Genomic DNA, 27,832 nt, shown 5'->3' on the forward strand with positions numbered 1-27,832 from the left:
GTATCAAAGCAGCTTCACAGTGATAACATGAAATTAATACAACAAAGTTTATTTCTAAAAGAAAATTGCATCATCGTCCACCTGAAGTAAGGCAGATCAGTAATTTTGTTGAATATTAAATGTCCCCAACTAAGCAAGCTAACAGCCAAGGCAACAGTGGCAAGGAACCAAAACTCCACCAGGTGACAGAATGGAGAAAAAACCTTGGGAGAAACCAGACTCAGTCGGGGGGCAGTTCTCCTCTAGTCAACTAATGTTAACTAATGAAACCTTATTGTAAAGTGTTACTTAAAGTGCAAATAATGACTTTATTATAAAAAAGCAATGAAGAATTTGTAGCAATATTTTTATTTTATTTTTTCTACATTTTGTTCTTGGACACAATGTCAATAAACAACATGTACTTAAATATTTTTGGGGTTTGGAACTTTTACATGTGACCATTACACTTTATTGCCCTTGTTATGCTTGCTAGTTGCTACATGTATTTACTATAGTAATAGCAGTAAAAAAAATAGTAATTATACGCAACCAACACCGTGTCTACACCAGACGTGAGTGATGCTGTCTACACTGGATGCCGCGACATAACACAACAAATTCCAGACAGTAAACTGATGTCCTATTCTATTTCTAACGTACTCCAAGCCCTTACCGTACTTTGGAGTTGCTTTGTCACGTATACTGTAGAAAGGACACGACAACTGTCACTTTTGGTGAAGAGACGAAGTACATGTTGTTAATATTACTCAGTGCTTATTTGTGCAAGTACACTTGAACAAGGCCACATTAAAATAAAGTGTGATCCATGAGAGAAATTCCTCTTCTGTTAACTGGCTGAGTGGGTAAATTGAACCGCTATACTCTCAGAATGGCCAAATATCGACTGATTAATCGGTATATCATTAAAAAGTATGCAACATGAATATAGAAATATATGTAGGCTGGTACGTGTGTGTGAGCATGCTGTGATATTAATACTAATGTTCTGGCTCATTCGGTAGAGAAAACTAACAAGAAAGTTATACTTGACTGACCAATTGTGTGTTTGTGTCCTTTACAGTGTGATGTGGGCACCACGGGGCAGAAGTCTATCTCCAGGGTCATTGATTATCTGGAACACTGCTAGTGTTTTTCTGGAGCTCCACGCACAGACCTCAGCACACCCCTGCCCAACCCGACACACCTGGAAAACAACCCACCGTCATCATCCACCAGTACCTTCCTCATTCAGACTGTAAAGAATGAAGTTTAAAGCACATCACACACGGAACTCTATTAAAAGGAGCTGTTTTGATTGAGTTTGTCACAAGTTGTTCATCCGTTTCGTCTTCAAATGTTTTCGTCACGGCATAATTGTGTTTCTCACATCACAACCCTCCTTAATCTGCTGTCTATTGATCAGTCGCCTTGGAAGTTCGTTTTCATTGGCAGAAATAGAGTAGCTTTGATAAAACTTGTTAAAGGATGTCTTCCCCTCTGTTTGTTTAATTCCACTTTCAAGTCTGTAAATTCAAGAGCGCTCAACACTGACCTGACCGATTGGAGGGTGAATCCAAAACAGCATTCGCAATTCTGGTCCTCTTTGAAATGCCGTGAAGACATGCCCTCCTGGTTCAAATCCATTCTCTTCACTTCAGGATGTGCTCCCTTTGGGTTGCACAAATTCGTTTTTAATCAATAGCGCTGTGTCAAAGGTCTGCGAATGAATAAATTACATCGCTTTCCATTTCGCGAGGGCAGCAAAGGGACAAAGTGTTTTTGGAATGTTTTAGTAATCGTGACTCATAACCATATAGTCCAAATGCCATAACGTTAACTGTGAACTTAACCCTGATTTCCAAACATTGTAAGGCTCAAAATCAACAGTAAAACTTGTTAATATCATACAACAGCTTGGCTGCATAATCGTATTGTGCATGAGAGAGATGATTTGGGTTTGGGTCATGCCTACATGGTAACCCAGGTTCTGTGAAAATTCTTGTGCATGCGCTGCTACTGTGGTTTGGTTAGAGCCAAAGTTGCTGTGAGAATAACGCAGTTTTACAGAACACTGGTTACCATCTAGCAATGGCCTTGATGCTCAACAACTAAACTGAGCCACGCAACAAACTTCCATCCCACATTTCACTAGTTTGTGTCATAAACGCTGAATTTGTGATTGATTGTTTATTATTTTTTAATAGATTGAATTAAGCACTTGACGTCTCTTTGAGAAAGCCAGTCCAATTTTGACCCAAACCGTTCTCGTCTTCTCAAGTTTGTGTTTTCAGAAGCTCTCCATTTGTTCGCCTCTCAAGTGATCGCCCTCAACAGTAAGCTTTACGGAGGCTCATTTTAATGTCAGATGCTTAAGACGTTTTGCTGCCATCGTCAGCCCTTTCATGGGCGTAGACTGAAATAACTTTGTTTTTAATGCACTCAGCTTTGCAAAAGCAAATCTAGGGTCATTTGTTCCCCTCTCTCACTGCATAACTGTTTTTAATTTGACTCTGTTACACGAAACACTATGAGTTGAGTATTTTGTAGGTAGTCAGTGCCGAATTCTGGGCACAGTCCTGCAGTGTCAGTGAGCTCCAAACATCACCACGGGATGAATTCACACAGCGGAGCGGAGCGGGGCGGAGGGGGGGGGGGACTGAATGAAGCAACCTGAACTGTAAATACTCGTGTAAATATTGGCTGTTGGAGAACTAGATAGACTACTTTTCTGAATTCAATTGTTTTATTTTATACTGCGTTTTTCTCAGTTGTGTTCTTTGAGGTAAGCATTATCGAAAAGCCAACTGCAGGAACACGAAATTTGTACCAATTTCAAAATAATGTCTTTGGTTACTTGTACATAATTTTAACGCAAATAAAAATTGCTACTTTCAGTACTTTTTACGTCTCGTTTTTGGTGTCTGATTGGCATAGGCAAAATATCATTATTACTACTGGTACTAGGGGTGTCGCAATATACCGGTATTGACGATAATCGTGATATTCAAAGCTTGAAATATCGACATCGTGTTAATTTAGAGTGTGGCAATATACCGGTATTGGCGATAACCACGATGTTTAAAATGAATAGGACTTTTATGATGACATGACACGTATACTCCAGCGCCAGTCGAGGTGGCAGTATTGCACCCGCTGACATCTATCAAATGAGAAGAATGGTGCGTTCACGTGCTATGGAAAATATATTTTCCACTTGTGAACTGGTATTTACCAGTGTGTTGCGTTCAAGTGCTTTTGTTGTCGTAATGTGGTAAAAAGATGGAGATCCAGACCTGTTATTTAGCTAAAACTATTTTAGATTGCTTAAGTCATCTGCTACAGCAAGAAAATGATTTATCAAAACTCAAACGTAAATAATATATGCTGTATATTTTCTAGATCATGAATAGTACATATTTTTACCATTCACAACTCTTGCGTTGCTCTCCGCCATTTTGAAAAGGTCAAAATATTCTACGAGTTGCCCAGTGGAAAATACCACATGAGGGGGTGTTCATGTGCATTTTCCATGTCGACTTTTGGTATTTACCATAATTACCATAGCACGTGAACGCACCAGAAGGAGAAGGAGGTCTCTGCAGAGCAACAAGGGGCGTGCCTCAATTTGGGGGCGTTTTACAACCAGGTAGGCGTTTTACAATCTCTCTGCCTGGTTTGCTAAAACTTGAGTGGGTGATACTTGAATACGCTTTCCCCATCAGATATTCAGATATTAGTGATAGCGAGAAAACGGTACAGTCTATGGGTGAAATGAGGAGAGAGGTCACCTGTCCTGCATATGGATGTAAGTGGATTTGTGTAAATTCTCATTTTACGTCAGTTAACGCTAATTAGTTTGTGTAAACTTGCTTGCAACACGATTAAGAAAAGCTCCAAGAGGTCTGCCACTTACAATCTATCGCTAACCACTATTAGCAAACATTCGCTAACTTTTTGGTGCATGCGTTTGTTACTTTAGTGTTGATAGTGGTAGTTTGCTTACTGTCGGTGTATTTTAATATAAAAAAATAGTTAACGTTAGCTTGTCAGACTAGAAAACAATAGTTGTAAACAAATATTAGTGGGCTATTCCACCGAATTATGGCCCGGTTTCACAGACAGGGACAGGGTTTAGCCTAAACCAGGATTAGTCCATAGTTCAATTAGGACATTTAAATAATTTTCATAAACATGCTTAGAAAAAAAAAAACATTACTGGTGTTCATCTTGAGACAAAACAAAGACACTGATATATTTTAAGATCAGTCAGTGCAAGTGTATTTCAGTTGGAACAGCTCAGACTTATTTGGTCTAGGACTAGGCTTTAAAATTGTTTGTGAAACCAGGGGATATAGGTAGCCTACTAATATGTTCTATAAATACAATAATAAAAAAATAAATAACTATAAATACATTTTAAGGAAAGTGTTGTGCACATTAATCTAACTGCAAATTCTGTCTAATTAAAAATGATTAAAAACGATTAATTTTTTTTTGTGGATAAATTACGTTTTCATTCAGTCCAGAACCCACTCCCTTCATATAAGAAATGGTGTTTGAGTGTGAGGTGCGCTGTAAGAAAACAAGAAAAGCTGAAAAAGCATTGCTTGTTAAGTTTATTATTTTTAATATCAATTTTAATGTAATATTTATAATTTTTCTGTTATTTATATTATATCTCATAACCCTAACAAAAACCTCTGCAGACACCTAGATTTAAATAGAAACATGATTTGACCTTTTTTAGCTGTGAGATCAGCTCACTAGTCAATGTTCAACACTCTTCATTATATCAGTGCAGGCATTAATACCTCACATGTGTAGTCAAACCTATAGACTAACATAATTATGTACAGTGGAGGAAACTTGTTAAATTAAAATGGATGAAATTGTTGTCTATTCACCACATCACAATTCAGCGGAGAGGACAAGAGCCTCAACCACAGCGCTACCTTGCAGATACTAATTTATTCACATGCCCCTTCTGCACATCTCAAATATGTAAACCCAGACATTATCATCAAATAGTGGCCCATATAGCTGGGCATAAAATAAGGCCCCAGCAGCACCTGATCCACCACAACAAACTCCTTCGCTGGCCCCAGCAGCACCTGATCAATGAAACTTGATATACTGTATTATTAATGTGTTTTTATGTCATAAATTTATCAAGATCGGTCATGGAAATCCAGCAAAGAAAGAGAAGGCGGACTGACAAGCCACACAAAACTGGTATGATTTATTTTGTTTGAGGTGCTCTATTATTTATAGTAAATGTTGACTGTTATTTACTGATGTTCTTCATTTGTCCCTTCATAGTGGCAACTGTTGACCAACCCCTGAACATACAGGAGGCATGTATTTGTTATTACTCAATTTATAAAATGCAAGGGAATCATTATAACCACAAGAAGTTCAGATTATGTTTTGTTCATGTATAGCTTCCTCCGCTGGTCCTTCGTGAAATCTTACTGGAGGTTGTGCTTCAAGATGGTGATGTTGCAATTGGCTCCCTTGCCCTCACCTGCAGGTGCTTCAACAGCATTGTGAGCATGGAAAGTTTCCGCCGAGAGGCTCACTTTCGGTGGTTGGACAGTAAGTTTTATTAGTGTCACTGTTTGGTTAATCACAGCTCTCTCTGTTTTTCTCAGTTATGTATGGTTGAATATTAAGACAATGATGAGGTCAGCTGACAACTTTTTTTTTTAGGTGTCGTGAACTGGAAGGCATTCAGTGAAAATGTCAGAAACCTGTACAGGGTTCCATACAGTCTATCCAGATGTCTCCATTTTGATACTACATACAAAGACTGTGGCGAAGGCTACAGAGGAAGAGGGCAAAGAGGTGTGTTGCAGGGGTTCTATGGCTCTGATGACTCCCCAGGATACTGCGGAGACTGTTTCTATGTGGCTGTGGAGGAAGCATCTAATGTTTCATGCAATGTGTTCCTCATGTTTGAACTTGCCACATTTATTGCTTATTTTATTTGATTGGATTGGATGCTCTCTTTTTTACTATTACATTAAATAGAGAATGCTGCATTTATCAATACAGTTTTTCATCATATTGGTTACAGTATCTATACGGTCAATAAAGTGATGCTAATGTTTAAAGTTTTCAGAGTCATTATTCTAAGTAAACACATTTTACCTTAATTTAAAGGTCAATACGTTTTACTTTATATATCATTTAATGTAAGCTACAAATATCACTTAAATATCAGTCATTACATATAAATATATTTTGAAAAATACAGGTGAGAAAGACCAATACAATAATTTTCACCATTGCTTTACAGTAGGATTTGGTAACTTTATTGGAAATTGAATTTTTCCTTGTTAATCACCGTTACAACTTGATTTATGTTGTGTTGTTCACACACACACAAAACGAAAATAAAACTAATGTAATTATAAATAGTTGAGTAATAAAGTAATTTTTAATACTTTTACCTTTTAAGGTTTACATTTAGAGAAAAATTGCATGTAGGTAGGAGAGAATATTATAAAATATAATACACACTCACAGGCTATAACAACATTTACATATACATTGCGACAACATTTATGTCAAAATAAAATCCAGCTACTTATTTTCTTTAAAAAGGAATTCTTTCATAAACCAAATTTCCCGTTATGTTATAAGATACAGATCTTGTATAACTATCTTATGAAAGAATTCCTTTTTATATCTTATGAAAGAATTCCTTTTTAAAGAAAATAGGTAGTTGTAGCCTGTATTTTATTTTTTACATAAATCAAATGTTGTCGCGATATAGACATAATAGTAAAAATCAAGAAAAAACCCGAGAAATAATAATAACGCATTTCCGCTTCTGAAAGTGCTATAATAAAATTTCCGCTTCTGAAAGGGCTTCCGAATCCGTACGGTTATGATTGGATGGTTGGAAAATGCCTAGACCGGTTTGAAAACGCCCATTAATTGGGAAACACCTTCTTGTTGTTCCGCAGAGACCTCTACTTGACCAGAAGACCCAGCGCGCGCCCGCGCAGCCACTCTGGTATGGGAGTTCTTCGGCTTCAAAGAAAACAGCACTTTAAAGGGGGTCGCACACCGGACGAGAAGCGCAGAGAATTCTTTAAAATTCGAACACATTATGTTCTAGGAGTTTACACACACCACCGGCACCATTCGGCGTCTGTCCGCGAAGCCCAGCAATGGCTCGGATTTTCAGGTGAGATTCTCAAATCATTCAGTAAACGGATGCGCTCTGACTGAGGTAAAGTGTTCAGACTGCAGACTTAGCAACGATTGTATTTAATTGTACAATACAATCATAACATAGTACAGACATGATCTTAATTTCATAATGTCCTTAAACATAACAATATTGCTAGCCATGAACTGAGAAAGTGCGCGTCAGGTGTGCTACACGCGACGCGGCGCGGAGCTGCGCTTCTCGTCCGGTATGCGACCCCCTTAAACCCAATCTGCAGAATGTTTAGCCACCAACCTTTTTACCCATCTCCGTGTCCATCACCCTGCGGATTACGCTATTTTACAGAGAGTAAATTGCGATTATTTTACTAGTAATGGAATGGGAAATGTGACATTAACCTGTTAACAGCGGGTTTTTGTTTTCATATGTTTAAATAAGGGGTGATTATTAAGTAGGCTACCCCGGTTTCTTTACTCGTCTTATTTTTGTATTTGCACTTGATTTGTTTTGTTCAAATCTGCATGACTTGCACCGGCGCAACAATAGGTTTAAGAGCTTTTCAGTTCTTCAGGAAACATTCAGACAGTTTTCGCTCCAGTCTGAAACCAGATATACTTAACATGCTTGTCTTACTTCACAAAAATGTGCATTCAAATATAAGAACGCAAGAAGTAAAAATGCAAAAAAAGAAAAATTAAATAAAGTAAAAATGAATTTGACTGATTTGACATTTTTTCCCCCAAGGTTTCTATAGATATCGCGATATATCGATATCGTGAATTATTTTGGCCACAATAACCGTGGTGTGAAAACCCATATGAAAAAAACCTGCATGGTTCATATACAGCAACCATATATCTTCCTTACTTAAATTGGACAGAATTACCTTATGTGTTTCATGTAAGACCAATACATGTCCTATACAAAATCAGACCGATTATGGCCCCTTTCATACTAAATAGCACACATACAACTCATAGGGGATTTTTGCGTCATATATGAATACTGTTAAAAGTCTTATATGAGTTGTACATGACAAAAGTATGCAATGGTGTATGGTATTAGTAGAAAACACCCGATATTCATATACAAATCATTTAAAGTTCTTATATTGAATCATATGAGTTTTACATGACAAACATATGCAATCGTATATGGTATTAGTAGAAAATAACTTAAATTCATATACAAATCATTTAACGTTCTTATATTGAATCATATGCTAGTCAAATTAAAGTCCTATAGGATTTATACACATTTTGTGTCATTTTTTTATACGTGTTATATAAAGTGTGTCATACAGATTTCATGTTTAGATGACCAACATCACTTATATGAAATTTGGAAATTGTACAGTGCAGAAGCTATTGGAGGATGTAGTGTCAAAATATCTCTGACCTTTATGAGGACTGGTCATTTTCCTTCAGGATTTGGACAGTAAATTTTAAATCTGGAAATCTCAACACTTTCAAAAGTGTTTCCTCTCGCAACACTGACACAGTGTTACAATATGAACACTAAGAGTAAAATATGACCACCAATGCAGAGAACAACAACACTGTTGCAGAGCTGGGTGCAGCTTTGTAGCAAACACTGGCAGAGTTACAATTCTACACTGTTCTGGTGTCGACCTAACACTTTAAAAGAAGATGAAAATCACTCATCATGGAATTCTTCTCAGCCTTAGGAGTCGAGTATTACACCATCCTGGTGTTGATAGAACACCTTTTACAAAGAAAAACAACACTAAAGGAGTTACCAGTTTTTCTTATTAGGGTTCTGCATTACCTACTTTAAAGAACTGTAAAATAAACTGACAAATCATTTAATCTGAAAAGAATAAATTCACTTTGAATAAACACATCACTCTATATTACTCTTTCAAAACTTTATTTCAAAACAATCCAGAAAGTTAAATTGTAACCTTAGTCTGGGATTATAGCAGAATTCTGTTCATTGTAAAGTAAAAAATAAAGGCAAAATGCAAACAGTGGTTTTAACAAACAATTTATTTTATTAACGAACAAGCCCCTTTACATCATAGGTTAACCTTTAAAATAAACAATGAATGCACACTATAGGCATTTCTGTCATCAGAATTATATGAAAGCTGCATATCAAATGGTCTGTAATACTTCAAATCCTGAACATGTCAGTGAATGTGAGTCCTGTGTCAGTGAAGTTGATTCAGTACCTTCGACTCTGCAACACAGCAGTGCTCGAGTCAACAACATTCAGCAGATGAAGATCAGTTGCAGGATGCGAGTGGATCAGTCGCAGGATACGAGTGGATCAGTTGTGTCCAGTTGCTAACAGTAGAGTTTCATAGAGCAGGAATGGCTGCGCAAATCCAACTTTCTCGAAAAATCCTGGAGTGCTGGTTCTCTAGACAACACAACACAAAATCAGACCGATTACAATTAATACAATTTGTGTTTTATAAATACAGCAAGTTTATGTTGGAAAAAGTTCAAACATCTAACATCAAGCGTATAACTAGACGCGGTAGGCGCGAATTTGACGAGCTATTCGCGTCTGGTGTGAACGCAGCATAATGATGTACCTTTATAGGGCTTGAAAGTGGTAGTTGCATAGACTGTCAATGGAGGAGCAGGAAGCTCTCAGATTTGAATTTGAATTTTTGATTCAGTTGAATTTTCCTATTGGATGTTTGCGGTGGTTCGTGGCGCAAGCGGTTGTTGGTGACGTAAGCAGGTTCCAGCTCACCACGCCCTTGGTACGAGCTACCACGCCCTTGGCAGTATAAAAACCATCTTGTTTCGTCAAAACCACTGTGAGTCAGGAGCTGGAATTGCGAGTATTTAAAACGATCAGGATAGAGTGTTTTAGCATCTATTTAGCATAGCATTTATATAGTTATTTAGATTATTTCGTGTAGCCTATGTAGTTAATTAGCATAGTTGTTAGTGTAGTATTGTTAGAAGCATAGTTAGTTAGTAGTATAGTATTGCATTAGTTAGGATAGCTTCAAGTTAGCGTAGATTTATCGCTATTGACATCAACTCGACAAAACTCAGATGAGATGCCGATCGCGATGCGGGAGTTAAGACCGCAGTTTGAGCCAGCGGCTCGAATTGATATGGCCCTGTGTCCACAGACAATTCACCCTCCTCCACTTCAGGTGAAGCTGGGGGAGAAAAGTCCTCGACTTCAAATGACCGCTCTGTTGCAAAGCTACTTGCGTCACTCCAGTCACTCTCCATTTTAGAGTCTGACAGTAGCTGTCAATCAATCCGTCACTGCGGGTCTCAGGTGCACGCCTTTTGGGGTCGCCTTTGAGAAAAGTTTCGGCTCGTTTAAGCGCGCAAAGCATTTAAATATCGCTATAAATCAATATATTATAAAATACATATTGTAAATTAGATAAAACACTTACTTTCGCCGTTTTCCTGTCAAAAAGCAAACCCATCCTGGTCTGATCTGCATCGTGCGTCAACGGAAATGCCCCCCTGAGAGCGGTTTAGCCGTGCACAGCACATACACATTGTTAGAAAACAATAAGACGTTATAAAATGCATATATAAATGCGATAAAACACTTAATCCATGCGTTTCCCCTCGTCGTATGCCTTGCATTGCGAATCAAAGAAAATGGCGTCTGTGAAAAAAGTCTCAGCTCGTTTCGTCGCGCTCAGCGCGTAAATGTCCCGGATGTGACTCATCACAGTGTTATTTAGATCAGAGGGTGCGGCAAATTAACAAAGTTGAGTCAAATATTTCTAGAACAGTGAATAAAATTTTGAAAATTGGCTGGAATATATTTTTGTATATGTGACATGAACTCTGGTGGTGATATGCATAAGAATCACTTCGACATTAAGGAAAGTTTTATGTTTGTAGGTTAAGAATAGTATACTATCTTAGTACTGTGATAAAGTTTAGAGAAATTGTCACAAATGAAAATGAAATCTGGTGATGCAGAATTTAAAATAAAAAAATATTGATATGTAAAATATATAACTGTATCTTGAATACACTCTAATAAATCATTTTTGTAATTAAAATGTGTGCTTGTGTGTGTGTAGTTTTAAATATTGTGTTTCATCTAATGTTGATTATACAGTATGACCATGATTGACTAGGCATAGGGCTCCTCTTAGGGCTCCACAAGATAAGAGCAAGAGCATGAGTGAACTGCAGCCTTACACTGATTGGTAAACTGCACTGTGTTTTATTAGTTCACTTTCAAAACAAAAAAAATAAAAATTAATTCTGATAATTTACTCACCCTGATGTGATATCCATGTCTTTCTATCTTCAGTAGAAAATAAATTAAGGTTTTTGAGGAAACCATTCCAGGATTTTTCTACACAGAATGGACTTCAATGGTAACCAAATATTCAAATGTTCACAGAAGGTTCAAATGTCCGTCTCAATGTAGCTTCAAAGTCTCGACACGATCCCAGTCGAGAAATAAGGGTCTTATCTAGTGAAACGATCGGTAATTTTCTAAAAAATAAATATATATATATATATATATATATATATATATATATATATACATTTGAAACTTTTGAAACTTCTTTGAACATTTGAATAGTTGGTTGCCATTGAAGTCCATTCTGTGTATAAAAATTTAAGAAAGAGAGACATGGATATCTTGGATGACATCAGGGTGAGTTTGAAAGTGAGCTAATACTTTAATACTTTAAGATTTATGCTGGACATGAATATTAAATTATTTTCCTACGTTTTTACATCAAGAAAATCTATATGGCTTTTGTACGTAGGACATACAGTATATGACCTATATAATTAAAAATACATTAATATTATGCAATTTATATATGTGGATTTTGCAGCATATATGTCCCTTACAATATTCTGTTGGAACATATAAGAATCACAGGTGTTTTTAGCAAACCTTTTCCATATGGGAAATCTAACATCGTGACAGCCCTAACTGGTACTAAATCTATTATTTAACAAATGTATTGTGAACTCAAGAGCAAAAGACAAACTTTTTCCTCTGAAAATATTTATTTGTATAACACAAAAGGAGAAATATATCATTAATTACAGAATATTTATATTTTACTAAAAAATGTCTAACAAACAATGATGTTTAATGCAAATAAAAAACACTGACAATGTTATTTTGCTCCATTGCTCCTCTCCAGATAGTGAGAGTCCACTAAGAGTTCTGGTGTTTTGGGGTCACAGCAAGTGGGCCGCCTGAGATTCCCAGCATATGATCTTATCCTACAGGCAGGAACCGTTTTCTGCTCTGGTTTGGTCTCTTCAGTGTCCGTTGAACCCTTCGCAATGACCTGATCCTGCACGGCCATGGTTAACGCTGGGTAACTGAATTCCGGGTCGCAGTCTCTTTCCTCCAGCAGCTCGCTCAGAGTACTGATGTAGATCTGCGCCATCTGAAGCGTCTCAGACTTGGAAAGCTTCCTGTCGCTCTCCACGTTAGGAATGACGCTCCTCAGGCGGTCGAAGGCCACATTCAAGCCCAGCATCCTCCTCCTCTCACGGGCGTTAGCAGCCAGTCTGCGACGTCTCCGGGCTCGGGCGATCGCGCTCTGGTTTTCGCGGGGATATGAGAGTCCGGACAGCCGGAGTTGGACGAGAGCGCACGGGTCACAGCTCGCCCTGCCCTGATCCCTCTCCTCCCTCCAGCCAACCGCTTCGGGATAAGGGTCAAAATGGGCTTTCTCTGCCTCTTTCCAAATGAGCTGCGCGTAAGAGCCGTCTGGACGGGGCATGCTGAACGCTTGAGGATGAACTGTGTCTCCAGAGCACGGAAGAGCTGTATTTATTGAGGAGAGGCGGGTGTGTGAGGGTCGTGTGTGCTGAGAAATGAATAGAAATGAGTCTCTTTGATAATGACCACAGGGAGTCTATTAACCCAGTTCATCAAAAGTGGATTAGATGCGTGTGAGTGATCTCTGACGGGCCTCCTGACACTGAGGTAAGCAGATAACTGCTGCTCAACAGCTACACAAATATCAATAAACGAATGCACCTCATTTTATTTAGATGTACACATTTTAGAGTGTTAGTACATCCTTCAAAACTGAAATAACACAAATGAAACTTGCTGGCTGCTTTTTTTTTCACAGTTCAGTACAACGCATATATATATTATATATATAAATTAAAGTAAAACACAGTCTTTTACCTTGAGAGGTTTTTAAGATCATTAGAAACCCAAACTGGAAATATAAGAATGTCTTCTATGGGTGTTTCTGAAACTAAGGGCACTTTTGACTCCCAAATTAAAAAAAAAAATCAACACCAATGAATTCCTATGAATTTTACCCATCGCAGTCTCTAATACATATAAAACTGAGATTAAGACTTTAAAACTAACATGTTTATTTTTTTTTTTATCTTTTCTTACAAAATGTCCTTACAGTAAAATTACTATAACGTTAATTTTATACACTTTACTTTTTTATTTTCTATAAAAAAAATTATACATTTACATAGTTACTTTCAAGATTTGTCCATTTTATAAAAAAAGTCATTTAAAATTACGGAATTTTATGATATTCTTTAACATTTTGACGCTTTTTTTCATACACGCCAAAGATAACATATTTAGCTTTTTATGAAAAATATTGTCATTGTAATGTGTAAATCATCTCTACTAAAGTGTTAAAATCATTTTTTCATATAAATATGATAAATAATTAAAATAAACCATTGCTGCGGTAATGACAGTTTGTGTCGTAAGGTAACAATGTAATGTCACTTGTTAATAATGTAACTTTAACGATAGGGAAAACTGTAGAGAAACACAGAAGGTATTTTGTCAAAGATAGTAGAGGTTTTGCTGTAAAGTTTGGGTTAAACTGATTTTACTTGTTTCAAAAACTAATACATGAACAACTACTATAACAAAAAAACGAATTTAAGCCTTCAGTATTTGGTTTTGTCCTCTTGTTTCTTTTGTTTATCCACTGTATTTTCTGATTTTAAGCCGTTAAACTATGGAAAAGTTTTCAGTGATCCATTATTTTTTCATAATTTATTCAAACCAGTTCATTCAAACATCAGTCCAAAACAGCGCTAATGTAAAGAAGGCCAGAGAATCTCGAGATATCAGCAAGAATAGAGCCTCACATTAGCCTGACTTCGTCATACTCATATTCTTGTCAGAATGTGAGTCTGATACTGCTCCATAGGGCTTTGATTATGAGGCGTGTCTTAACCGAACCAGGAAAAAAAAAAAACTCTGCACTCAATTGGATAGACCTACAACCAATGAGAGCAACGCAGTAAGTCAACTACTTTGCATAGCACAGTTGTCAACTACAGAACTCAAATGCACGCACGCTGGAAGAAGTAAAATAACGAGTGTTGCTTCTTTTACTTGGCCCTCTATGAGTGCGACCAAAGGAGAAACCAAAACGACCACAGGGTTTTCATTGCGTCCCATCTTCTTAGTTACCATCGGAGCCAGCTGATAAATTAAACTTTTGCCGAATCCCATAGGAAGGACGGCAAACACATCTTTCCGATCGACAAATGCCTTGATTGCAGTTCTATGTTCGTCTTTTAAAATTAATGCGCTGTTGATTTCTTTTACAACGGACTCGATAGCGGAATCTCTACATCTCAGTTCTCCAGCTGCAGTCATCTCTGAGGGAAACCAGTTCAACCCAAGCGCTCTTTGATAACGTGATGATTACGTCCCTGCAGATCATCTGTCCATCATCGTATAAAGCCCGCCCTGGCAATTTGATTGGCCCGACGATTTCTGAACCGATCATAATTACTCCTCAATGGAGCGAGTCCAGACCGAACTTCCCGATCAAAAAATGTTGTGGGCGGGGTTCGGGCTGGCATCCAGGCTAGCCTCACATTGTATGGTGCCTTAAAACACGAGCTCTGTCATATTCTGTGATTGTTTCTGAAGAGCGCAATTTTGGTGACGTACATTGTTCATACAGTAAGCTCGTGAGAGTCTGGTAACCGTGTATGTAACGGCTCTGGCTCACTGATCGCACGCTGCATTATGTACAGAGACATTTCAGCAGATTTGCGTTGTTTCCACACACACTCTCAGGGTTTCCGTTGTCCGGTAATTACCGGACATTGGCCGGGAAAAAAATGAAATGTCCGACAAAATTAAATCTCTCCGGTCAAATTGTCCGATTAAAATTGCGTAATAATCCCGCCCCCCTAACACAATATGAATTTGAGAATAAGCCTAAAATGTATAAAGAAAAAATACACCGACCTTTGGCTATGTTATAAAGGAACAGGCTCTACCGTTTGAAAGTTATTAAACAACATGGCATGCGCATTTCAAATAAAGCGCACGCCTTGAACGGCTGTAATATAGACCTAAACAACGAACGATTGAGTGAGACGTTTCAAATATGGCCAGGTCCATTGATATTATTGATAAAGTTGATAAATTGATAAAGTTGACGATGCAGACTCGCCATCTTCGCAGTAGGCTAGTGAACGCGCCTATAGAGAGAAGTGTGCTCGCGCCGACGCCTCCGTGTCCTGATTAGCCTATATTGTCCACTATATTTGCTTCTTATTTAATAATCCAGGCAAATTTGTTGATGAAACATTGATAAAAATTAATATACAATTTATACAAAACGAAATTTTCAAGCAAAAATAATATTCGAAGATCGTTGGGTTGATTCGAAAATCTCACCCCTCCACAACATGCACGCACACATGCATTAGACTACACACCGGAGCATGTGAGCAAAGCGGAGCGGTGTGCGACGCTTATTATAAGTTAAAAAACTTAAATATACGTTTCATTTTTATAAATAATATAATGTTATTATTTTTTTATATCATCTATGTTGATTAGGCTATATGAAAAGGGAACCGCATGAGATGAGTAAGGTAGGATCATAAGATGACCAATAGGCCTATATATCGGAAAACATTTGGAATTGGTCAGACATGATTTTGACCACTTATTTAGTTTTGTTTTGTAGAAAGCCTTTCTTTAAAGTTTATTTCGTTTTGTATAAATTGTATCTTCATTTTAGTCAATGTTTCATCAACAAATTTGCCTGGATTAAAAAATAAGAATTTATTCATGTGAAGTGAGCATTTCTCTCTCTATGCGCGTTCACTACTGCGAAGATGGCGAGTCTGCATCGTCAACTTTATCAATTTATCAACAATTTAAATGTTTCATGCATAATCATTACTTTCGCCGGTTCTTTGTGGCAAGCTTTATTTCAGGTGTTGCGTGATATCTCTGCGCCCAAGTAGCAGTGCTTCGCCTGTGTAGAGTCTCCGCAACGGCGATAGATTGAAACGCGCGTCCGAGTGAAGATTGCGCTCAGCTTGATTTAAAAAACAACTGATTTTAGCGCTAGATCTCTTATTTAATAGCGTACTAAATGAATGATCTGCTAGTTTACTGGAGATGTTAACTAGTTAGCTAGTTATTTATTTGTATTAGGTACATCCGTGCCTCAATGTTTCAAAAAGTGAATGTGTGTGAAACCATAGTAAAAAACAATTGGTGTTAATTGACGCCAATCGGACGTTCATGTTGTTTTCGTCTATTTGAAAGTCAGACTAATAATAATGTTGCATTCTATACGGCCTGATTATGTAATTTTTTAAGTTACATAGCCTGCCTCCAGTTTTCCTCAACTTGACTAATTAAGAGGCGATATTTGACCGGCATATCATCAAAATGTCCGTTAAACGAAACCTCTGCCGGTCACTTTGACCGGCACCATTTTTTTCTAGCGGAAACTCTGCTCAGGATAATGTTTGATTTGTCATGTGTACGTTGCTGTGTTTAGTAATCGTAGGTTTATGCAGTCAGGTCAAGACGGTTGATTTAGGAGTTTTTTGGCGCTTCCATGTGGTCCTGTTCGATATCGCAGCTTGACTCGTCTAAAATGAAAACAAGCTATTTGTTGTTGCATTGCACACATAGGCATACACTGTGAATTGTGCATACATTTATTAGATAATAGAATTATATGGACTAGGCTAATAATATTTGGTGTCCTTTTGGAGTCCCTAAGGGTCCTTGAAGCTTGCAGAAAATAGTTTTGTGAGAATCGCCCTTCAATCTTATTGTTTACTTTGCAATACGTTTACTATAGCAAATTATGACAAAATGAATGTGTTAAACAAGATAAATGTCGTATGCTTAGTTTCACGACAAGTGTGCGATTAAAATCCGATTAAAAATGAATCGATTGACAGCACTATAGGCCTACATACACACACCACTATCACTATGTAGGCTGTATTATCACTTCTATGTTCTTTATTTTATATGTATATAAAATCAATGGTTTTATCTTCTTCTTTTTTTTAAATGACACTTGCTTTTAATATTTTGCATGTAACTAAATAACATTCATACATTTTACAATCACAACTGGAATTACAAGAGTAATGATGCTAACAACACACATTTACAATCAGCTCCAAACAAATAAAACAAATTGTTTAATTCTATTACTCCATACTTTAAATAGCTAGCTCACAATAAATTTAAACTTGGTTATTGTTTATAATGACTTTTGCAATAATGCATGCGCGATAGTGGTTTAATTTAAAGCCTTTGTCTGTTCATATACTGTATAATCTGCTCATTGTACATGAAATATTCTCAGGCAATGAAGTGCAGTTCATAAAGGTTTAATTGACAGGCGACATCTACAGCAATAACTCTAATCCAATTACGCAGAGAACACACACACACACACCACGTACTGAAATATTCAAGAGCAACAAAAGAAGATTCAGTTTGCTCAAGGAGGGGGCTATTCATGCCCTGCCCGTGTTTTGGCTGGGTAGGTCTTGGCACACTTCACATATTAAAGCTAATGAAGCGCCTCATTGAGGCGAGGACGCGGGCTGAGATCAAACCAGCGTGGGGTGGGTGCATTCAGGGAAACCCCACGTAGTGGGTAAATTGGGGTGGATTCACGCCTGTCAGAGCGAAACCAGCCCGAATGAAACAGAATTTTCATTGAGGGGATTAGTGACACAGGATGAATCGATGGTTGCGGCTTCTTTTCACATGGTGCCAATGAAGCCACATTTTGCAGGGCGCACGAGCCAAAACCCTGAGCTGCCCATATTGCTGCAAAGTGACACTTGTCACAATTCATTAAATCTTAGCATACACCCTGACATGCACTGGATATTTATGCCAAAAAATATCCTGTCATGCAGGGTTTTTTTATTTTATTTTTTATCAGTGCAATGCAAACGTATAAAAGTCATCCTACACACTTTTGGATTTGCAAGATTTTGCAAAGCAGATATGGTAAGATAATTTTCACAAAACGTCTGAAGGAGGACTTTGACTGAAAACGCGTATTATTTAATGAAGGGTTGCAAGTTATGAATGCACTTTTTCTGTTTATTCAATGCCAAACATTCCTTTTTTTTTCCTGACAGAAGCGCAAGTTTTATTGTGTTAGCATGCAAATGCCTCCATTGCAGAAAGACAGAAAAATATGACAAAAAATATGCCGTTCTCTCTCTCTAGGTGCTAGACATTTTCCAGCAACAAGTCTCTCTTCAACCCTAAAAAATGAAAAAAATGTAAATGTCTACTGTAACTGTGCAGTTACGCATTTTATTATGAAGCGTAAATGGATGGAGAGATGGAGAGAGAGAATCATAGGTTACTGTAAAGCTACCATTTTAGTTTGTGCTTATCTTGACGAAAGCCGAGTACAAATCAGCATGAGGTTTAACATCTACTCTCGTGTAATGGAAATCATGAAGATCTGGATACGTCCAGTGACTGCATTGAATAGTGCTGCTGGCAACAAGGGAAAGACCTTGTGACAGCCTGGAGAGACAGCTGACAGGAGGAAAGAGACCCCAATGGGGCTGGTAAGGGTTAGCTACCCTTGTCGGCAGTATCCAGCTCCGTGTTTACAGGATGCTGGAGACACCCGCCCAAGGCTTCTGAGAAATTAAAGAGAAAAATACCCCTAGAGTCTGCGAGAGCGGGGGCGGAAGATGACTCAATGTTGGACAACATGGTTAACGACTTAGGAATGGAAACGGATATGAGTATGGAGAGTAAGACTAGTTCATGATCTGCAGTTAGTAAAGTCATTGAACTCCAAGTTTGTGTCTGTGGCTGGAGCAAGGCGACAACGGTCAGGGGTTTGAAGGTTCATCAAGGGAAAATGAAATGCTTGAGGGAGAAGGGACAAGGGCCTCACATTGATCAGTACTTCTTACGAAGTCAGTCAAGTCAGTCGAATGAAATCCAGCGACAGGAAGCAAGGATATCAGCACCCCTGTCATAGAGGAGAGGAGGGCTTGCACAGTTAGTGATGAACATATTCATACTTGTGAACCCGGTCAGACTAAACAGCATAAGAGAGAAAAGAACCTCAACAGGCATAGGCCTGGAGTTAGATGGCCAAGAGCTTGTGAGAAAACGGCATGGGACACGGTAAACACAGATCTATGCTTTGCATTGGAAAGATTAACTGATACAGTTGAAAAGAAGCTGGATAAATTTGTGGACATCATTTATGCATATGGAAGTGAGAGGTTTGGTGTGGAAAAAAGGAAGGAAAAAAATACAAACTACTCCTGGAATGTCTAGACGCCAGCAGAAAATTGAAGGGTTAGTTAGAGAAAGGAGACAGCTGAGAAAGCAATGGAAAAGAGAAGAACAAAGTCAGAAGGAGGGACTCAATCTCTTACAAAGGGCCATAAAAGATAAGCTGGCAACATTACGCAGAGCTGAGCGCCTACGGAAACACTACAAAAAGAAGGAACGTGCGAGGGCTAATTTCTATAAAGACCCATTCAAATTCGTAAAGAAATTATTCACCAGTGAGAAGAATGGCATTTTAAAAGCATCTAGGGTTGAGCTAGAGAGATATTTGGAGGAAACGCATACAGATGCAAAAAGGCATGAGCCTATGTCAATTCCATCAGACATCCCACCTATCAACCCACCAGAATACCAAATGGAGGTCTGTTCACCTAAGTGGAAAGAGGTAGAGCAAGGCTGTGAGAAAGGCAAGGGCTTCATCATCTCCAGGACCTAATGGAGTTCCGTACAGAGTGTACAAGAGTGCTTCAGGAGTTCTACGAATTCTGTGGAAATTGATAAAAGTGGCATGGGAAAAACAGGTTGTACCTAGAGCATGGCGCAGAGCAGGTGGAGTCTTTATACCTAAAGAAAAAGATGCTACAAGCATCAGTCAGTTTCGTCCTATTTCGCTATTACGTTACACTATTATAAACGTTGAAGATAAGATTTTCTTCAGCATTATTGCTCAGAGATTGTCCACCTACCTATTTAATTAATGGCTTCATTGACACTTCAGTTCAAAAAGCGGGCATTCCAGGGTTCTCAGGATGCTTAGAACAAGACCTGTTCTAAGCATCCTGCTGGCAAGACCTTTGGTCAATGGAAGAGAGTAGGATCAGTTTCCTTATCAGGTCAACATATGATGTTCTCCCATCACCACAGAACCTAAACCTCTGGGTAGGAGAGGATCCCTCTTGTCCTTTGTGTTCATCACCTGCCACATTAAGGCATATTTTGACAGGATGTAAGGTGGCTCTTAGCCAAGGTCGGTTTACTTGGCGCCATGACCAAGTACTGCGATGTTTGGCTTTAGCATTGGAAGGCAAGCGCAGCATGACCAATACGTTGCCACCTGTTCTAGCAAAACATTACACACAGAAGACAATATTCCTCCGCCCAGGCGAGCAACCACGAAGAAAAGGTGTTAAAACCAATTCTCGCCCAGGACAGCTGGAAGCTGCTAGGGACTGGAAAATGCTGGCTGATCTTGATTGCCACCACTAACCTCCGACCAGATATTGTTTCGTGGTCTGGATCAGCACACATTGTTCAACTGATAGAGTTAACCGTGCCATGGGAGGATGCTGTAGATGAGGCATATGAGAGGAAGAAACTGCGGTATGCTCATCTGGCCAATGAAGCAGAACAGCGAGGATGGAGAGTCCAGGTTTATCCAGTGGAAGTGGGGAGACCACACTGTAGTTGCAGCCGTTGTGTGTACTGGCACGCCAAGTATACTGCAGCCGTTAACGCCGGACAGAAGGAGATTCACATCACCATATGGAAAGAAGCGTAAATAGATGGAGAGATGGAGAGAGAAGCATAGGTTACTTAAAAGCTACGTCTTAGTTTGTGCTTATCTTAGCAAAAGCCGAGTACAAATCAGCATGAGGTGTAACATTACTCTCGTGTAATGGAAATCATGTAAATCTGCTGGTAAATACAAAATTGGTCCCAATGTGCAGCTAAATATCATCTTTCTCTTTTAGCTAACATATATATACACTCACCGGCCACTTTATTAGGTACACCTGTCCAACTGCTCGTTAACACTTAATTTCTAAGCAGCCAATCACATGGCGGCAACTCAGTGCATTTAGGCATGTAGACATGGTCAAGACAATCTCCTGCAGTTCAAACCGAGCATCAGTATGGGGAAGAAAGGTGATTTGAGTGACTTTGAACGTGGCATGATTGTTGGTGCCAGAAGGGCTGGTCTGAGTATTTCAGAAACTGCTAATCTACTGGGATTTTCACGCACAACCATCTCTAGGGTTTACAGAGAATGGTCCGAAAAAGAAAAAACATCCAGTGAGCGGCAGTTCTGTGGGCGGAAATGCCTTGTTGATGCCAGAGGTCAGAGGAGAATGGCCAGACTGGTTCGAGCTGATAGAAGGGCAACAGTGACTGAAATAACCACTCGTTACAACCGAGGTATGCAGCAAAGCATTTGTGAAGCCACAACACGCACAACCTTGAGGCGGATGGGCTACAACAGCAGAAGACTCCACCGGGTACCACTCATCTCCACTACAAATAGGAAAAAGAGGCTACAATTTGCAAGAGCTCACCAAAATTGAACAGTTGAAGACTGGAAAAATGTTGCCTGGTCTGATGAGTCTCGATTTCTGTTGAGACATTCAGATGTTAGAGTCAGAATTTGGCGTAAACAGAATGAGAACATGGAACCATCATGCCTTGTTACCACTGTGCAGGCTGGTGGTGGTGGTGTAATGGTGTGGGGGATGTTTTCCTGGCACACTTTAGGCCCCTTAGTGCCAATTGGGCATCGTTTAAATGCCACGGCCTACCTGAGCATTGTTTCTGACCATGTCCATCCCTTTATGGCCACCATGTACCCATCCTCTGATGGCTACTTCCACCATGTCACAAAGCTCTAATCATTTCAAATTGGTTTCTTGAACATGACAATGAGTTCACTGTACTAAAATGGCCTCCACAGTCACCAGATCTCAACCCAATAGAGCATCTTTGGGATGTGGTGGAACGGGAGATTCGCATCATGGATGTGCAGCCGACAAATCTGCGGCAACTGTGTGATGCCATCATGTCAATATGAACCAAACTCCCTGAGGAATGCTTCCAGCACCTTGTTGAATCTATGCCACGAAGAATTGAGGCAGTTCTGAAGGCAAAAGGGGGTCCAACCCGTTACTAGCATGGGGTACCTAATAAAGTGGCCGGTGAGTGTATATATATATATATATACACACACACACACACACACACACACACTCATTGGGCTTGACATTAACTCTTTTGCTCACCAGCCACTGTGGCTAGTGGATTTCCAAAGTTACTAGCCTCAGCATTTTCACTGGCCACAATTTTGGCATCGATACCATGGGGGAAAACTGCCATATAGATATTTTTTTTATGATCTCATAAATGTCTGTGATTGACCATTCAATGAGCAAATTCCAGTGACTAAAATTTGTTGGGAAAAAATGTGTCTCTACCTACGTACATTTTTGTAAATCTCGAAAACAAGTGGTCATACAGTTCACTGCAATACCTGCTGAAATGAACACTAGTGGCAGTAAAATTCCTTTCCACACAAATTATGATAACTGGTCCAAATAAATTTCACTATTCGATTCGTAAGCTTGAGGTTCAATATCGATTCATTTGGATAAATATCAGCTGAATCATGTTAATTTTCTCTCAACTAATGCTGTAAACTACACAGGATATGCTGGATATTAGTTCATGTTTATTCATGCTATAAGTAGTAGTGAAGAGGAAGTGAAGATCAGTTCATGTGCCGCTGGAACTGAGGCCCTACAGCGATCTGTCACGGCACATTTTGTTGTTGTTGGCATCCTTCTGTCTTCGAGAGACAATGGTTTAGAATCTGCACCCAGGTCAGTCTGTGGTTTGGTTGCAGACTCTAGGGCTCGACATAAGCAATGGCCCGATGGCCCGGGGCCAGTAAAAGAGTATGTCGGGCTAGTTGATTGGCCAGTCACTGGCCCGCAGCAAAACAAACAGCAAACGTCATATACAGTGGCGCGAAGAGTGTCAATGTTACTTCAGGTTATAACGTGTTAAAATGTCAAAGAACTACGAGGCTGTACAATATATTGATTTTTTTTTTAAACGATATGGAATGAGGCAATACATACAGTAGTTTGATACGAGCACATCTGAAAAATAGCGGTGTACGCAGTGTGAGCTCCTGCAGTGAAAAAACATAGTACAATTTGTCCTAAACATGACACAAGCTTATATTAAGCACTTCAAAATAACTGGTAAGATATAGTTAACAAGTTTAAAGCCGCTTGCCCTGTCAGATGCTCTGACAGATACTGTTGCTGACTGACAGATAAATACTTGCGCTGTTTAATGCGCTTGTGGTGCTTTCCTCAGTGCTTAACTTACATTTTACAGGTATATTCTCCATCTGTAAATGTTAGAAAGTCAAACAAATATGTCCATTTCACTGTCAGGAGAGGACGAGCTTCTGCAAGTTAATCTCCGCTAAAATTCAAGCTTCCGTGAACGAGCGCTGCCGCGAGCACGCGCGCCTAACAGACGAGCACAATAGAAGAGTAGTGCCAGTGGCGCAAAAAGTGGGTATGCGCTATATGTGGCGCATAGGGGCGCAGCACCATGAATTTTTTTTTTTTTTTTTTTTATTTAATTTAAAAAAGATATATATATATTGTATTTTCTATATGTAGCTGCTGTTGTGGGTTTCTAAATCATTTCTGCATTTCTTCAATGTTATATAAAATTTTAGAGGACTAACCATAGACTGTAAAAAATACTAACAGGCTAGAGTAGGCGCCCTCCATAGCCATATAGAGATATATAGAGCCTCCAGAGCCATATAGAGACGGCGCCCTCATGGAGAAGGGGGCGGGGTAATATCGCGAGCGGGCGGGGGCGCCGTGAGCGCTGAGCGAGCAGGTACGAGTGGCCTAGTGAGTATCCATCTAAAAAGACGGATAAAACAAAATGCTGGGGGGCTAAAAATAGAAAAAGAAAGAGGGAAAAGGAGATGGCATGTCAATTGATGCGACAGCAGCTAAATAAGTGCATGCTGAAAGCCAACTGGTAGGATTTAAAGTGTGACATCCAGGCATGCAGGCTATTTGTACCTCTGTGGCCATCGGGACTACCGGGAGATTCCCGGTGGGCCGACGTGCTTTTTCGCCCAATACATCTCATACTTTTTTTTGTCTTTTTTTTTTTGTCTTAACGGCCCATAAAACTCGTACATCGGCGGCCCAATGTTTTTTTTTTTTTTTTTGCTTAATTGGCGGCGCTGGGTTAGTGCCGTGTAATGCATTGGTCAAAAAAAGTAAGTGTTTTTCTGACACACCGGCCCATGAAACATGTCATCATGTGCTTATATATCTTTCAATATAGAAATTAGTACAAAAGTTTTTCAGTGCATTTGTTTTACAATATATGGCGATTACTATCATGGGATTAATATTATAACTATTATTATGTAGTAGTGTAATGTAGACAGACACTAACTAAAAGAGGTTTGAATTTTTCTTTGTTTAATTTGCACCCTGAATATGGGTTGGAGCTTTTTAATTTTGAACTCTCAAAGTGCACCAGACTGCTGAATTTAACATTAAAGAACACAAAATTTTCTGTTAGCTCTCACTCGTTCCTACTCACGTATTACATGGCACACTTATTTTTATTTATTTTTTGGGGGGGCGCAAAAATTGTTGCTGCATACCCCTCTGACACTGGGTAGTTGCGCCCCTGAGTAGCGCAATAATTCTGACTAAAATATACATCTTGCTAAAATATCTGTTGTTGGAGACAATAAATGTGCCATATGTGGAATTTTAAACCTACAACTAGGCCTATGTTTTTATGAAAGTGAGCATTATAACGGGGTAATCAAATGCAGGCTAATATAATTAGTTGTGCTTTTGTTTTTATTTTCATTTTTAGTTTAGCCTTAGTCATTTTAAAAACAAAAGCATTATTTTTGTTTTTAGATTGTAATGTTAGAATATAATGTGATTTTAACCACCTTTTTGCACGTAATATATTGCATAGCCTACATTACATTCACTATATTTGTTTCCATATCCTTCAATATCAACATGGTTTGGATATCATTAAGCAGGATGTTAATTTTTTTTTTTCTTTATCCAAATAGAAAAACGTAGAAAGTACCGAGATATATATCGTATATCGCCATTTAACCAAAAAATACCGAGATATGATTTTTTGGCCATATCGCCCAGTCCTAATTCCTAGTGTCATGGAAAACGCAGTAGGCTACACCTGGGTGGAGGAAGGCGATGAGGGCATGTACTGTTTCGTTTGCCAGAAATTTACAACAAAAGCCGACCAAAATGCAAAATGCATAACCGGCCTGCCGAGTGCCGACGGGCTATCTAAAAATAGTGTAATCAAATTCCCCCCTAAACTTCTGCCTAGCTCCCCTAAAAATGTGTGATTAAGTGTAAGCTACACAAATTTGTGTTCGCTTCAGTCTTGTTATAATCAGATTCAGCGCGTTCTTCATTTTTTCTTCATTGACAGTTTTTTAGGTCATAAATGTTAAACGTATGACAAAAATAATCAGGCAAACTAATGTACTTTTGTCTAATTTCGCCATTTTGAAGTGAAAATATAGCCTATGTAACTCATCACTCATGTAATGTAATAATTAGTTTACTGTCATTGTGAGGGTACAAGAAAAATTAATTCTAATGTATACAATAAATACAGTTTAATGGAAAAGTGCTTTTCATTCTATTTCTTTCAGGGCCAGTAAAAATATAGAAGGGGCCAGCAAAACTTTTTTATTTCCGTTTTTCATTTGTCAATAAAATTTACATAATTTGAAATCTGAGTCTTTGTTTCATATTAAAAACCTGCTCTGTCTTTGCTTCAAATCAAAAGTAACCTGCTCTGTCTTGTCTGTCACTGCGTTGTCTGTCCCCTTTCCGGTTAACACTTAGTTAACACTACCGGTTAGGTTTAGTGTAGGGTTAAGGTAGTACGATATTCTCAAATCAAATGCGATAAAACATTAACCTTTTACTTACCAGACATTTCATTTCCGAACTTCTGCGATACATACAACAACCAACGTAATACATTTTTTTCCAGATTTGTCAATCTGTTTAGGAGAAACCAAACTGGCTTTTAGCACCATATTCACAGGACATTTCACTTTGAAATTGTTGCTAAACGTGCAAGAAACGGCATCATTTTGCAGAAATGTCGCCACATGCACGTTTTCCCGCTGAGCCTGGGTTGCTATTCTCTCTGGTTTCATTTATATTTTAACCCTCATGTGGTGATCAAAACCCTATAACACCTGTGGTCTTCCCGGGTCAAAATGACCGGCCTATAAAAAATAGCTTATAAATCACTCATTATACCATATTTTCACCCAATCTTGGATTCAATCTTTTGATGCCTACTCTTAGATAAATGAGGCCCACGATTAATCAGATGCAAATGAAAATACAAAACCAGTCCTAATTGAACGAGAACAAGTTGACAAAAAGATTGAATCCAAGATTTGGTGAAAATATGGTATAATGAGTGATTAATAAACTATTTTTTATAGGCCAGTCATTTTGACCCACTCTCCTTCAAAATCTCTTCCAGTCAGACAGCCCTAACAATTAATAAAAGCTTACTACCTTGTTTGTTGATTTGCCAGGGGTGTCTAAGAGAATAATTGCCCGCATCCTCCACCATAACTGTAAGGGGTATACCGTCAAAGACCCAGAACCAGATATGAAGAATGAAGACCCGGAGTCAGAATTATAAAAAATGAAAGAAAAGTTTTACTGAAGATAGTTTGCAGTTTCATCAGCAGAAGTCAGCTTCAAGACTCACACAGGAGTTCGTAGGCCGCCTCTCTTACAGTTACAAAGATCACAGCAGTTATACCATTTCCAAGGTCTAAGCTACGTCATTGCTTACAGGTTGAATGATTCTCATTGGCTAAGAAACATGAAAGCCTAAACAATTTAACACATGTGAGGAGATAGGGGTGCCTATCGCCATTAGTCAAGATAGTTAGTTGTCCACTCATTAGATTTAAGTCTGTGGTGGCCTCGCAGGTTAGAGAAGGGCGCCGGGTTGTCTGGTCCGAACGTCCAGAACCTACATAGAATGTCATACGCACACACACAAATAACAGACACTAGCAAATAACAGCTCCCATCAAGGCTGAAGAGAGTTTGAGCTCCTTATTATCAGTTAAGTATACCAAACATAATGCTAAAACATTCATTTGTTTGGGAGAAAAACAGATAACTGGCATTTACTCCCAGAGAAGGAAATATACTGGAAAGAATACATTTTAATACAACAATTAAAGTTCGATATAGTAACGCTCCATATAGTTTGACCATATGTCCA

General features: G+C 38.7%; 2 protein-coding genes across 2 annotated transcripts in view; one reads left to right on the forward strand and one right to left on the reverse strand.

The window, feature by feature from the left end:
• Nucleotides 1-1,437, forward strand: part of waplb (WAPL cohesin release factor b) — a 79,269-nt gene extending 77,832 nt beyond the window's left edge. The window contains exon 20 of the mRNA XM_056234503.1: nt 1,064-1,437. Coding sequence (XP_056090478.1) covers nt 1,064-1,129 — 66 coding nt within the window. The 3' untranslated portion in view covers nt 1,130-1,437. The remainder of the gene's footprint in view (nt 1-1,063) is intronic.
• A 10,712-nt stretch (nt 1,438-12,149) lies between these two features.
• On the reverse strand, nt 12,150-12,897 carry atoh1c (atonal bHLH transcription factor 1c). The gene has a single exon (XM_056234504.1). It carries the CDS (start codon nt 12,891-12,893, stop codon nt 12,276-12,278), a length of 618 nt encoding a protein of 205 aa, XP_056090479.1. The 5' UTR covers nt 12,894-12,897; the 3' UTR covers nt 12,150-12,275.
• Nucleotides 12,898-27,832: the final 14,935 nt, after the last annotated feature.

Source organism: Rhinichthys klamathensis, unplaced genomic scaffold, assembly GCF_029890125.1.
Source record: "Rhinichthys klamathensis goyatoka isolate OS25496 unplaced genomic scaffold, OSU_Roscu_1.1 h1tg000396l_1, whole genome shotgun sequence".
In the NCBI taxonomy this organism is placed as follows: domain Eukaryota; kingdom Metazoa; phylum Chordata; class Actinopteri; order Cypriniformes; family Leuciscidae; genus Rhinichthys; species Rhinichthys klamathensis.

Excerpts from the sequence above, each read along its gene's own strand:
- atoh1c (XM_056234504.1), bottom strand. The coding sequence starts at position 12,893 with ATGCCCCGTCCAGACGGCTCTTACGCGCAGCTCATTTGGAAAGAGGCA.